The sequence below is a fragment of the Mesoplodon densirostris genome, chromosome 5 (assembly GCF_025265405.1).
Source record: "Mesoplodon densirostris isolate mMesDen1 chromosome 5, mMesDen1 primary haplotype, whole genome shotgun sequence".
Taxonomy (NCBI): Eukaryota; Metazoa; Chordata; class Mammalia; order Artiodactyla; family Ziphiidae; genus Mesoplodon; species Mesoplodon densirostris.
Window position 1 is genome coordinate 19,213,274 of NC_082665.1, and position 14,473 is coordinate 19,227,746.

Below are 14,473 nucleotides of genomic sequence, written 5' to 3' on the forward strand. Positions count from 1 at the left end.
CAATGACTGAGTGGGTCTTAATTTACTTTTATCTTCTGTTGTCAATGCTATAGAGATAAATTGCCTTTTTCCTGATGAAAGGAGACCAACCAAATTTTCTTGTTAGACTCTAACATTAGTATATTGACTACATGCCATTCATGGCCTCTGTTTAGAGAGGTAGTCATAGTTGTTACTGTTTGAAGATGCAGTCTTTTCTCCTTTTGCATCCTGAGCCCGTTACGACCTTAAAATTATAGGTCACCCTAGAGATTGAGGAAACAAACGGATATCAAAATGATAGCAGCAATTTTTCACCATGTCCCTACTTTTGACGCCCCGTTCTTGCTGTCTTTAATATAAATAGGAAAGGGGCACTATGCAGTGATTACAGAATCAGAACTAAACTGAGCATTTGGTGCATTTGCAGTTAAATTTGATGGTGTCCCTGATACGGAGGTTCTCCATCTGTGCCAAAAAAGTGCTCTCTACCACATTCTAAGACCATAGCCATCTTTACCTTATTTGATGTAACGCCCCTTACAATTATTAAATTTTCTGGGGGAAACAAAGGAATGAAAAGGTTTCATTGGCACCGTGTCACCAATGATGGTGGTATATTTTGTGGCAGGAACATTGGGTGCAGCTCGAGGGTTTGCTAAAAAATTGAAAACAAATCTGCTCCCCTCTCCCACCACCCTCACCCCACAAAAAATAGAGCTCTGCCTGACACTGAGAGAGGAGATTATAGTGTGAAGTGGAAATGTTGTGACAGGCATTGATGCATCATTATCAAAACTGAAATGAACCTTCACCAACATGTGAAAACAATGTCTCCCTTAGTATCTGGTTACCCTATGGTTTAGGAAACAGCATTTTGGGGTGAGAAAAAAGAGTAAATCTGTGCTCTTACTCATGTCTCTTTGTGTGGGTATCGGGGGGTACCTTCCATGAGAACCCGTTACCAACTTCCTGCTACTTTTCCAAGCCATCCTCACTTCATCTTTTACTCTTAAAAGATCACCTTCTGCTTTGTCCCTTAGCAGACAGAACGATCCTTTTAAAACACATCACATCACATTTTTCTCTCCTCCAAACAACCCCCATGGACTCCTGACAGCCTTTACCATGGCTTCAAGGCCCTGCATGATCTGTCCCCATCTCCTTTCTGCCTGTCCCACTACTCTCTCCCTTGCTTCCTCTGCTCTGGTCACACAGACCATGCTCATCTTGGAATTTTCCAGTTTCCAGGCATACTCACTTCCAAAGGCCTTTGTGCTAGTTTCTTCATCTGCCTGTTCTTCCAGCAGGTAACTGGGAAGTAAGGCTTCAGTTCAGCTCTTTGCCTAAACGTCACCTTCTCAATTAGACCGAGCCTGGCCACCTACTTACTGCTGCAGTGTCCCCCCCGCTCCTTCCCCGGCATTCTTGTTTCTTCTCAACCCTGATCTTTCTTTCTTTTTCTCCATAACATAAGTCACATTCTAACAATGTGATTTAGTGTTGTCTGTGTGTGTATGTGTGTGTTGTGTGTGTGCTGTTCGTTTCTCTCACTAGAATATAATTCCACCAGGACAAGGATCTTTGTTTCACTCATTGGTTTCTGCCATATGCCTCACAGGTACTAGGGGCTGTAATATCTGTTGATTTGGTGAAAGGAGGAATAAAGAAATGAACAAGCACACTCGAGGCATCAGAGTCTACATCCAAGCTGCTATTCAGCTCCTCAGATAACCTCTGACCTCCCAGGATTGTGAAAAAGACAAAAGAGATGACGCTTATATCAAAAGCATTAGTCATCCAGTTCACAATGAGGCAGTAATGTGCTATGAATTGGAACTGCGTTTCTGTTGCATGTTTTCATTTGGTATTACATTAGACACCCGTTCTCAGTATTAAAAGTTCTATGTCTTCACTATATTCTATAAGGCTGTTAGGAGACTAGACTAAGAAAATCAATATGAAGGTCATTCAAAAGTTAAAAACCCATGCACGTGATGGTCAGAGTGCTGATAATTATTTGCCAGCTGTAGAGGTCAAAACATAGAGCTTAAGATGTTTGAGTCTGGTTTTCTGCAGAAGGGTGAATAGACCCAGTGAGCGTGCTTGCAGGAGGTACAAAGGAGCATGTCTGAGCTGAGGCCAAAGGCCAAAAGATCATTCAGCTTCAAGCTCAATGGGCTGTCTCTCCTGACCTGCTTCATAACCCTACTTCTGCTGCTGAAACGTTGGTTGGTGGTCATTTACCAGATAGCATTCAGGACAGGAGACTGTTTGTTAGAAAATAGGCTGACAGTTATCATAACAAAGCATATCTTTTGCCTGTACAGGTTGGTCATCAACAAACCAAACCCTTTCCAGTACCCCAGACATGTCGATGGATTAGCCCCTTACTGCTCTAAGTATTAACTTTATAGCCTCTTCATGGTTTAGTAATGCTAAATTCAGACTCACTTGTGTGTGTCTGGGGATGTGAGTATGTTAAGTGACAGTATTTCCTTACTACACAATAAATGTGTATAACAGGGTAATGTTTTCTCCTCCCCACCTGTTAAAGGAAAACACATGTAAGGTGCCTAGCGCAGTAGACGCTAATGAATGGAGGGTATTATTATTTGGCCAACCTGGAAATCTGAGACTGTATCACAGTTTCTAAGGAACCTCAAAGGTCTCTGAACAGGATAACTGCTTTGTGCTTTTTGTTTAAAAGAAACACAACAAAAATAAACCCTCCTAAAAGTCAATTTGTTTCTGCTTTCTAAGCGGTTTAAGTGACTCATGATATACAGCTTCCTGTCCCTTTGTGCCCTGGAACATTCCTGACATTCCTTGAGCTGCTCCTTTCCCAAAAGGATGCACCTTGAACGAGTAAGGGCATTAGGGCACAGGTTTTCCTGCCCCTACCCACGATCCTTGTTATCATGTCTCTGGCCTACCATGGTCATGATCACAAAATGGCAGCCAGTCCTGGTATGACCATGTCTTTAGGATGTAGGAAAATTAGGGGAAATAGAAGCTGAGCTCTCTGTACAAACTTGAAACGTTTTCCCCTTTCTCCTCACCAGCTGCAAGGTAGTGATAATAAACTAAATTCATTTTAAAGTATTAAGAAATACCATCATTCTTCTCCCCTTGACTGGTCAGTGATCTAATTTGCTGATTGGTATGAATACAGGAAATTTTCAATTACTTACACCAATTGAGATGGAGGGCTAGTATGAATGACTACAAAGTTTGAATTAAAAATTAAAAGAGAGATAGCTTCTCTTAAGGTCCTCAACTAAAGAAAGTATCAGGGGCCACTAACAAGGATTTACTGAGAAATATTTCTCAATTAAATCAAATAAATCTGTAATATAAGATTTGTATTTATTTCCTTGTTCCTAAAATGTAAGTTTTAATACTTAAAGTAATCTTCATCCTGTTAAATATACCTCGCTTGCTCAGTTCTTTCTTATTATTTTATTCTTAATATTGCAAAGCTGCATTTCAACTTAGACTAATGAGATTACAGTGACTAGGATTTTAGTGTTTCTCTCCATAAAACAGTAGATTTGCAAATCACAAGAGTCGGAGAAAACCATAGAGTTGGAGAATCTTTCTACTTATATAATAACTTTTACAATTTCAGTTTTCCAAAGAGGGTGCCATGCTATGGTTACAGCAACTCACAGCAGATAGTTATCTTGATCTGTAAATATGACCCCAAACATTTATACATTTTCATCTGTTCAAAATGTGAAATATAGTTTGCCTAATTATATCATTCTGCCAGATTGTACTATGCCAGAAGAACTTTAACTTGTTCTCATTTGCTACCAGAAAAGATGAGAAAATGTTGAAAATCACGGGGGAAAATGCTAAATACCACTTCCATTTCAAGTGTGGACATGGTTAAGTTAAAAATACATGCATATTGAGTTGCTTAAGCTGATGCAGACAAACATTTACCTTTGTTTTTTTAACAAAAGAAATTTAATTGAAAATTATTTTTCAGTCTTAAAAATTAGGATACATTTTCAATAATTTCAGCCTTTTATGCACGTCATACCAGAAGTTTTTAGAAAAGTACCTATTACTTTTCCTATCCATGGCACTTCATGATACTGTGTGTAATTCATTTTCAGTGGATGTGAAATAAAAGTAGCTCATTTTTCCTATGGTTAGGATAAGTGCTAAGATTTGAATTAGGATGCAATAATGAGCAAAGGAGGAGGAAAGGGCGCTAACATGAATGAAGCGCCATGTGTGCCACCCTTTCTGCAGGGTGACTACCACATGGCATAGCATCTCATTTCCCCAGCCCTCCTAGTATGTTGGTCTGTTGTCACTACTTGATAGATGAATAAACTGGAACATAGAGTGCTTAAGTTCCTTGCTCTGGGTCACAACTAACCTAAGATCAAGATGTTACTGAAATCAAGGTGTGCCTGATGACACAGTTCATGTTCTTTGCTTCTTTCTTTCTTTGTGCTGCTAAAATACACCTCCCCCTTGTCTATTACACACAAGATGGGGTAGATGTCTTTCAATAGGTATGCCCTGTGCCAATCCCAGACCAGTTGACTCAAAATTCCCTGGTATTTTGAGAACAATTCCAGGAATATGCCCTGAAGTGAAGTATCCTTCGACTTCAGAGCAACATCTGCATTGACAACTAAACTGCTTTTATTTTTTAAAGAAAGAACTATTAAACAGTGATTGAAGTAGAAGGGAAGAAATCCGAATGAACAGTTCTCTTTAAATGTATTATTTAATTATATAACAAGAAAGCTTTCTCGTTTTGGTTCAAATCTTGGAGCCTTCAGATTGGGAATTTTCAGTTGTTTTCTTGAAACATGAGTAAAAGACACCTATCTTACGGTGGTTTAGTTTCAAAATGACCTAGCAATTAATTCTCCTCATTTAAGTTCTCTTGGGGTTATTGTATCTCAGATATCTTAGATAAGATTAGGGAAGAAGAATACTTAGAACACTGGAGATAGCCGAGTAATCTTTTGAATAAAACACATAAATTGATTCGACCTGAGAACATAGTGAAAACACCTAATTCCATTTTTCTGGCTGAACATGCTTTTTTTTTTTTTTTTTTTTTTTTTCTTTTTTTGGCTGCATTGGGTCTTCATTGCTGCTGCGCACAGGCTTTCTCTAGTTGTGGCGAACGGGGGCTGCTCTTTGTTGCAATGTGCAGGCTTCTCATTGTGGTGGCTTCTCTTATTGTGGCGCATGGGCTCTAGGGCATGCAGGCTTCAGTAGTTGTGGCTTGCAGGCTTAGTAGTTGTGGCGCACGGGCTTAGTTTCTCCGCAGCATGTGGGATCTTCCCGGACCAGGGATCAAACTCATGTCCCCTGCATTGGAAGGCAGATTCTTAACCACTGCACCACCAGCGAAGTCCCCAGGCTTTCTTCTTTAAATCAAAATCTTGTTTTCTTTTCATGTTGGGTTTTTTTTTTAATAAGCTCATAAATGCTCTGAATTCTCACTAGTCATTACTGATCTTTTGTAAAAACTGCTGGTATAAGCATTATAAATCACTTGGCTCATGAGTTTCAGACATTTTTGCTTTATAGTGCACTCTTCGGTTTTATGGGTATTTATTTTTCCACATAATATACTAGTATATGCTGCAATTCAGTAATACTGCTCAGCAGTATTAGTGGAATTCAAAATAGAAATCACTTTCCTTTTGACAACTAGTATAATGAATTGGTTGACTATTGCCAAATTTGTGAAGGTTGACTATTGCCAAATTTGTAATTTCAAAAATGAATTTGACATTTATGAGTTTTTTGGTACTGTTTCAAATACTGCTTACCAGCTATCTAAAATATATAGTGTAGGATTTATCGTTACTCTGAGGTGCAGTTATTCTGCATAGGCCGATTTCGAAATTTCTTTGGGTTTTTCAGGAATCTTAAGGTGTGATATTGATACCACCATTTACTTTCAAGGTTACAAACATTAATCTAGCAAGGCATAGGGATTTGGTGCAAAATGTGTGTATTAAACACCAACTGTTTTTACTCTATGCATGCTTGTTTTGCAAAGAATTTTAAATATAATACTGTAATCGCAAAATGGACTGTTTTCAAGATTTTCCTTCACCTTATCCTTGAAAGGGGGGAAAGACATCCTTACTGTGCTGCAAAATGTCTGTGGTCTCTTAAACAGCACTAACATCTTGTATGTGCTTCTCTACTAAGTTCTTTGTTCTGGAATAAATGGAAAATAGGGCTTTCTTTGAAATGACTGGATATTCTGTCACTCTCCTCAAGCCTTCTTTCCTTCTACTTTATAGTTCCTACAACAGCAGCCAGCACCCCTGACGCCGTTGACAAGTACCTCGAGACACCTGGAGATGAGAATGAACACGCCCATTTCCAGAAAGCCAAAGAGAGGCTCGAGGCCAAGCACCGCGAGAGGATGTCCCAGGTACATGTGACTTTCCATCCTTCAGTCGTACAATACTGGGGAAATCTGGATCTGCCTCTGCCTCAGAGTCTCCCCAGGGGCCCTATGGTTGATGAATGCTTAGGGGTGGGTAAGGCTCTTTCATTTTATCCAGATCTTAAAGACATAACATTTTAATTGTAAATGTTTGCAACAAGGGCACCGATTTGGGGCTTTTTGCATTCTCCTTGAACTTGCCACCTAGGAAAGACCCAGGTATAGTAAGTATAGTAAGATTTTATAAGCACAAATTAAGTTGTGTGTAAACCTTTCTTGATGGTTTTGTCACTCTGTGTTTAGCGTAGTCCTGTAATGGTGTTGTAAATTAAAATCACTTAAAATGTTCATTAGCAAAGATGAATATTTTTGTACGGAATATCAAAGTATGAAAACTTTGAACCTAACATTTCTTACTGAGTTAATTCATAGGACTGTAGGAGGTTAAAACCAACGTGAACCATAATGATCATTTCATCTAGTCCCATAAATGACAGATAATGCAGTAAACTTTCAAGCGTTTAGCTTCCCACTGTAGAACAAAGCAATATAAGTAACACAGAGCGGCATTTGGAATCCAAGCCTTTCTTACTCCTAGTACAATGCTCCTTTCACTACATTGTGCTACAAACCCTGTTTTTTTTAATCATTTTCTTTATGAAACAAAAAATTGTTTCCAAAACAACTAATTTACATGTAATAATACCAACTACAATTTAAGTTATGTCTGCCACCAGGTGCTAGATGTTGTATTAGAGGTAGATAATACTGAGGATTTTAGTCCTTTGTCAGATTCTTTTTTTTTTCTTTTTTTTTTCTTTTTTTTTTCTTTTTTTTTTCTTTTTGCGGTATGCGGGCCTCTCACTGTTGTGGCCTCTCCCGTTGCGGAGCACAGGCTCCGGATGCGCAGGCCCAGCGGCCATGGCTCACGGGCCCAGCCGCTCCGCGGCATATGGGATCCTCCCAGACCGGGGCACGAACCCGCATCCCCTGCATCGGCAGGCGGACTCTTAACCACTGCGCCACCAGGGAGGCCCAGATTCTGTTTTTTTTTAAGTCTTTTTTTTTTTTTTTTAACGTGGACCATTTCTAAAGTCTTTATTGAATTTGTTACAGTATTGCTTCTGTTTTGTGTTTTGGTTTTTTGGCCCTGAGGCATGTGGGACCTTAGCTCCCCAACCAGGGATCAAACCCGCACCCACTGCATTGGAAGCGAAGTCTATAACCACTAGACTGCCAGGGAAGTTCCCTTTCTCAGATTCTTTATTCATTCAGTCAGTCATTCAACAAATACGTATCCATCACTTACTTGCCAATCACCGTTCCAGCTCATAGTCTATACCCTGAAGAGTGAACATGAAGAAATAATAGGAAAAGTCAGATTTAAGGAAACATAAATGAGTGAATGAAGAAAGAAAAATAGGGTTTTTCTTTAGGAAAGATACACACAATATGTAATCACTGTTGAGAAGGAATAGGATGGCGATCAGCTGCCATACTTATTGCCACTGAAAACACATCTGTTAAACTTAAATCCTGTCTCACTACTTGTTTCTGAAGCTCTCAGAACCTTGTTACTGCCCACAAAATCCATTTGTGGGACAATGAAGGCCCCAAAAAGAAAAATAGCAAAATAAGCACTGAACGCTCAGCCTGGCATTTCCAGTGCCTGCCCCCTCACCCAACCTCCTGCACCCCAAATCCAGTCATCTTACTTCCTCTCCCACCTCAACTGCTACCATCGTCATATGGGCAGCCTTAAACCACTCTGCTCAACGTATGCTAAACCCATCACGGACTCTCTCTGCTCTCAGCATTGATCTCTGGAAAGGTGTCCCACTCTTCTTCACGCTGGCACATCTCAGCCATTCCTTACACTCACGTAGTCCTCAGAGTGAGACAAGCAGTCATTGCTCTTTTGCATTTAACTAAATACTTGCTCACCAGTTCTATTCCTCCAGCTGGATTGTAAACGTTTAGTCCCTATACATTTATATAAGTACCTTCCTAACCTTGCATTTCTATCTTGAACCCACTTAGTCATTATTTTTTTTTAAATACAGATTCTGAATTTTTTCCAGTATTTATTAGTCATTTTGAGCCTGTTAGTAGCATTGATTTCAACTACTCTTTCAGATATTATAGATCTCTCCTAGAATAGTAACTTTATTTTAACACACTTATTTAAGCCATGACTTAGTTCATATATGTTTTGATGGACTTTCTTCACCTTTTAGTTACTACCTATATCGGAGATAATTTAAAGAATGTTATCCTGGAGCAGAAAATGTTGTCTCTTAGATTCCAGGGATCATAGGAGTATGAGATGCTTGATCAACATTTATCATCATAATCTATGGTACTGAATTCTGGAGACTGTTTGACTTTGAACTTGCCTGCCTCTTAAATCTCTCTGTATTACTTGTCATTTTCTCTGCATGAAACAGCAAAGTCTTTGAAGATCCATAAATCCGGATGATACTGATACTTTCGTGCATGCAGTGGAAAATTGCCTTATTAGACTGTATGGGGCCACTGTGAAGTCTAGATCCTGAGAATTTTTAATTTAAAAATTTCATCTTTTAAAATGATTTTTATTACAGCTTTTGTTATTATTTGTTTTCTTACAATACAGAGAATTTGGGGCTTTAGTTGTTGCTGGGGCTCATGATAACTCTGAACTTATAGATTTCTGTTGTTCTATGTTATGAATAGTATCTAGCAAATATAAGAAGACACATGATCATTTATTCCATATGATTTTAACAGTTTTACTACATCCTTAAAGTAAGGTTCTTCAAAATGGAAGGTGACCTTTCTCTACATTTATTATTTTTGTGATAGAAGCATCAACACCTTAGGAACGGCCTTCTCTCCTGTCACCAAATATAAATAAACTTAGCTCACCTGTTGGATTTGCCATTTTATAATGGCTAATTGGGCCACAGGGGACAAAAGCATGGTCTTTAGAGCCACAGAGATCTTGGTTTATATCCTTCCTTCTCCATTTTTTTCCTGCATAACTTTGTGCAGGTAACTTAACCTGATCCATAAAAAGGGGGATGGCCGGGCTTCCCTGGTGGCGCAGTGGTTGAGAGTCCGCCTGCCGATGCAGGGGACACGGGTTCGTGCCCTGGTCCGGGAAGATCCCACATGCCGCGGAGCGGCTGGGCCCATGAGCCATGGTCGCTGAGCCTGCGCATCCAGAGCCTGTCCTCTGCAACGGGAGAGGCCACAACAGTGAGAGCCCTGCATACCGCAAAAAAAAAAAAAAAAAAAAAAAAAAAAAAAAAAAAATGGGGATGGCCAAGGCTAATCTCATGTGAGAAATCAATTAAATGAGAGAGATTTTGGAAAGTTCTTAATACTGGATCTGGTATTTAGCAAGTCAGGAGTGATGCACTCTATTATCAGTGGACCTCAGTGGAAGCCATTGTTCAAAGGGAGATGTTGAGCCCGCAGTGTGTGTTTATCTTTCAGTATGTAGGCCTAGTGTGATGGTGTAGGTGAATTGTTTTATTTGGAAGGATGGAGGATATTATTAAATTGCTCTGAAAATCAAAATTTTATTTCATTTCTATAGGAATGCTTATTTTCAATGCATTAGCTAAATAAATCTCCTTAATTATTCCATGGATTCCCCTGCTCAAAGGTGAAAGATCTGAATATACAAAGGAAGATGGTAAAGATTTAAATGTAATGCAGGAAATCAGTTGTTCATATTCCAATAAGACATCTGACTTCTCTCTCAAACTAACTTTGAGATTCCTTACCTGAAGAATTTGTGGTAGAATACCGCCACTGTGAACATTTTGGAAGCAGGAAATTCAAATATTTTTATTTCAAGGCTTATCTCATCTGTAAAGCAAAAGTAGTCTTCAGTAGCCCCCATCTCACAGGTGCTTTTCATTAACTCTTGGACCCACCGAAGCATCTGGAGCAATATGTTTCTTTTCCTTCTATATTCTCTTCTTGTTTGTAGCAGCTGCACATTTTCCCCAATTTTGCTGTGAATGTGTTAGGTTATTTCTTATATGCTCTTCACTTGTAACAGAGAATTCATTCCATTCTTTTTTCTCCATAATTTCATGTAAACAACATGGGGAAGCTTGTCTTGTACTTTATACAATGGATCGATGCTAACTGAAGTATCTAATTAAAAACTGACATGATGATGTGATGTGATATTCTCACAGAACTTCTCTATCAGTAGTTACTTATGCCAAGCTTCAAGGATGTCTGAAAAGAATCAGTTCCTTAGGAATAAATACCTGTAAATAACAGGCTCTTATAATACAGAAATCAGGGTTTCTTGTGCTTTGTTTGTCCACAAAGTATGCAAGTACACAGCTGTCAACAAACCGTTACTTTGTTTACTGGATCTTTCTGTTCTTTATATTACCTTGCTCAGGTATGAGCTACACTTAAAAAAAAAAACAACTACTTGATAGTGAGTAGTACACTTGAAAAGGAAAAGGAAGCTGTAAGTGGTAAGAATCAAATATCGTTTCCTTTCAGCAGCATCCACAGCTGCAGACTTTTCCTCCTTGCATTCAGATCAGTGAGTGAACTTCTCTCAGAGAAATCCTGAGTGAACATCATGGATGAGAAGAGGAAGTCTTATTTTCCTACAAAACAGATTAGCCTGGTTACCAAATTAGTGTTACTTACCAAGAATACTTTTTGCTACATTCAAAACATTATAATGTGTACTGTCTTGGAATTTTTGGAGGAATTTAGAGTATTCTTTGCTGTTCGTGAGGCAAGTTGGCAAGCAAAATGTTCTAATTGCCCATCAGTTCTTCAGTGGGGTGGATCTTCGGATTTCTGACAACTGAAATCTTCTTTTCTTTCCTCTATTAATACTTCTTGGTACTGTGCTCATGGCATGTGTACACAGGCATAAAGTGTTATATGTTCTTTCCCCCTTCGTACTGTTTGAATTTTTATAACTTGCTTTCACAAAAGACTAAAACCAACGTGTTCAATGTAATGTTGGAAGACCTTGTACAGGTAATATATGCCTTTTATGAATCGTTGACATTTGTGCACATCAAATAAAATGACTTTCAGCTATTTCTGAAAGTAATAGAAAAGAAAAGAGACCAACTTTGTTTCAAAGGGCCATATAAAGGTGAACATTTATGTTTACTGTACTGCTGTGATGGATTATATACATCTTAGTGGGAGGTCAAATATTATTGAGCTAGGAATGGAACGTGATCATTTTTTTCATGTTTAAAATGTCAAATGTAGGAAAAAAAACAGTGATCTAGCTCATTAAATCTATATTTGAATAAAGAACTGATGGTTTTCAATGATTCCCTCCTTTTGTAGGTCATGAGAGAGTGGGAAGAGGCAGAGCGTCAAGCAAAGAACTTGCCTAAAGCTGATAAGAAAGCAGTGATCCAGGTAAACCCTGAGTCCATCCTCCACCAAGCATCATACCCTTGCTGATGTAGTGCCTGCGCCTTTTCAAGCATCTGCTGGAACTCATGCCTGATCGTTCATATTTCCCTCAACTTGGACTACTGCTCATCATTGTCTAATAATTCAGTTGCTTAAACCCTGCCTTACTTTTGCTCCCAATTAGCTCATTATAATTCATTTCTTTAAAACTCATATTGTTACTTAAAGTCTAATTTTTATCAATAATATATCTTTCTGGTTTGCCATAATCTTCTGCTACTTCTTCCCCGTGGCAAATTTACATGATAATTTGAATTTTTGACTGGAACCCCTCGCAGAATTACCTTCAGTAAACCATGAGGTTTTCATGCTCATTTTCTTAAAGTTCTTTGAGTAAGAGAGGACTTTCATAAATACGCATGTGATTTAGAGTTTCAAGAATATATACATTTATTCTACCTTATGATTACTCAAATCAGTTTTCAGTGACCATATAAAATAATGATTTACATTGAGAAATTAGGTCTGGGGATGAAAAGCAGGGAAATGGAGGGGAACCCATAAAACATGCTGAATTAGTCAAAATGTTGGAATGACTGAAGTCTTTGAACACAACAAAGTATGATATCCCTTTTAAAAGACTTGGATTTGCTACTCCGTCCTATTTGTCTGGCTCCTGATTGTCACGTGCCTGTGTTTGTTACGGCAGCATTTCCAGGAAAAGGTGGAGTCTCTGGAGCAGGAAGCAGCCAACGAGAGACAGCAGTTGGTGGAGACGCACATGGCCAGAGTGGAAGCCATGCTCAATGACCGCCGCCGCCTGGCCCTGGAGAATTACATCACCGCTCTGCAGGCTGTGCCCCCTCGGGTAGGCTTCCCTTCACAGCTCAGGACACAGCAGCCAGTAGGCATGGGGACACTGGGGACTGAAGGCCATAAGAAAGAAATTGGGAGAAGTTTCTAAGAGCACCGTTATTCACAGGTTCAACCTCAGTCTGTTTTATCTTGAAGGTTAAAGGGTCACAGGGCAGCTGACTCCATAGGACCATCTCTGCACAGGAGACACACCTTTCCACCGAGGAGTCAGACAGCCTTCCCGGGGAATCACAGTGCAAGACCTGATTTGAGTTGATATCCCTGGATGGTGACAGTTCATGGTATAGTTGAAGTCAGGGAAACACAAGAGCTGGAAGGAATTTAGATGTAACCTAGCCCAGCCCCCTTATCATGTGATGTAACTGAGATCAAGAAAAGCTGAGATTTGGCTGGGTTATAAGGATTTTTAGTGGAATAATAGGAACTAGAACTGAAATTTCCTGCTGAGAGCAGCAGCCATATTCTCTGGGGATAGGAGCCCTATTTGGTCATGACATCCACAGCAAAGGGGTTTATTTGTGGTATTCAGGGATAAATGCCCAGAAAGGCTCACCAAGCACTGCAAGCATAGGCTTCATGGGAGAGCTTACTTTGGATGTAAGGAACATTCTGAGCATGAGTGTGTGTACATCATGTCCGCTTGCTCTATCCATTACTGAGTGAGGAATATTGAAATCTCCAACTATAATTGTGGATTGGACTCTTTCTCATGTGACACCCTCAGGTTTTGCTTTGTGTATTTTGAGGCTCTGTTCTTAGGTGCATAAAATTCAGTGTTGTTATGTCCTCTCTACCCCCCTAATCATTATGAAATGTCCTTCTTTATCCCTAGTAATATATTTTGCTCTAAAATTACTGTGTCTGATATTAATTAAGCTACTCTAGCTTTCTTTTAATGTATCATAGTGTATCATTTATCCATCCTTGTATTTTTGTTTAACCTGTTTGTTTATATTTGAAGTACATTTCTTCTAGGCAGCATATACTTGGGTCTTGCCCTTTAATTAAGAAGACCATTTAATGAAGTTATTGATATGATTATGCCTAAATCCATCATCATGTTATTTGTTTTCTAGTTGTCCCGTCTGTTCCTTGTTCCCCCTTTGTTTTTTGCTACCTTTTGGATTAATTGAATATATTTTATGATTCTATTTTATGTCCTTTGTTGGCTTTTACCTTTAACTCTTTGTTATTTTAGTGTTTGCTTTAGAGTTTGTAGAAAACATCTTTAACTTTTCACAGTGATATTATACCAGTACAAATGATGTTATACCACTTCCCTTATATTACAAGAACCTTACAATAAGGTACTTCCATTTCCTGTTTCCTACTCTTTAGGCTGTAGTTGTCATACTTTTTCCATACTACATTATTGTTATTTATTAAACAGTCAATTATCTTTTAAAGAGTAAAATAATAAGAAAAATATTTACTTACCTTTATAGTTACCTTTTCTGGTGTTCTTTGTTCCTTGTGTAGTTCCATCTGGAGTCATTTTTCTTCTACCCAGAGGACTTCCATTAAAATTTATTTTAGGGCCTCCCTGGTGGCGCAGTGGTTGAGAGTCCGCCTGCCGATGCAGGGGATACGGGTTCGTGCCCCGGTCTGGGGGGATCCCATATGCCGCGGAGCGGCTGGGCCCGTGAGCCATGGCCGCTGGGCCTGCGCGTCCGGAGCCTGTGCTCCGCAACGGGAGAGGCCACAACAGTGAGAGGCCCGCATACCGCAAAAAGAAAAAAAAAAAGAAAAAAAATTTATTTT

The 14,473-nt window shown here is 39.2% G+C and overlaps 1 protein-coding gene across 6 annotated transcripts in view; it reads left to right on the forward strand.

The window, feature by feature from the left end:
* Window positions 1–14,473, forward strand: part of APP (amyloid beta precursor protein) — a 279,498-nt gene that overhangs the window by 182,122 nt on the left and 82,903 nt on the right. For all 6 annotated transcript variants that reach the window (XM_060098597.1, XM_060098598.1, XM_060098599.1 and 3 more), the window contains 3 exons: window positions 6,279–6,412; window positions 11,765–11,839; window positions 12,546–12,704. In XM_060098597.1, coding sequence (XP_059954580.1) covers window positions 6,279–6,412; window positions 11,765–11,839; window positions 12,546–12,704 — 368 coding nt within the window. The remainder of the gene's footprint in view (window positions 1–6,278; window positions 6,413–11,764; window positions 11,840–12,545; window positions 12,705–14,473) is intronic.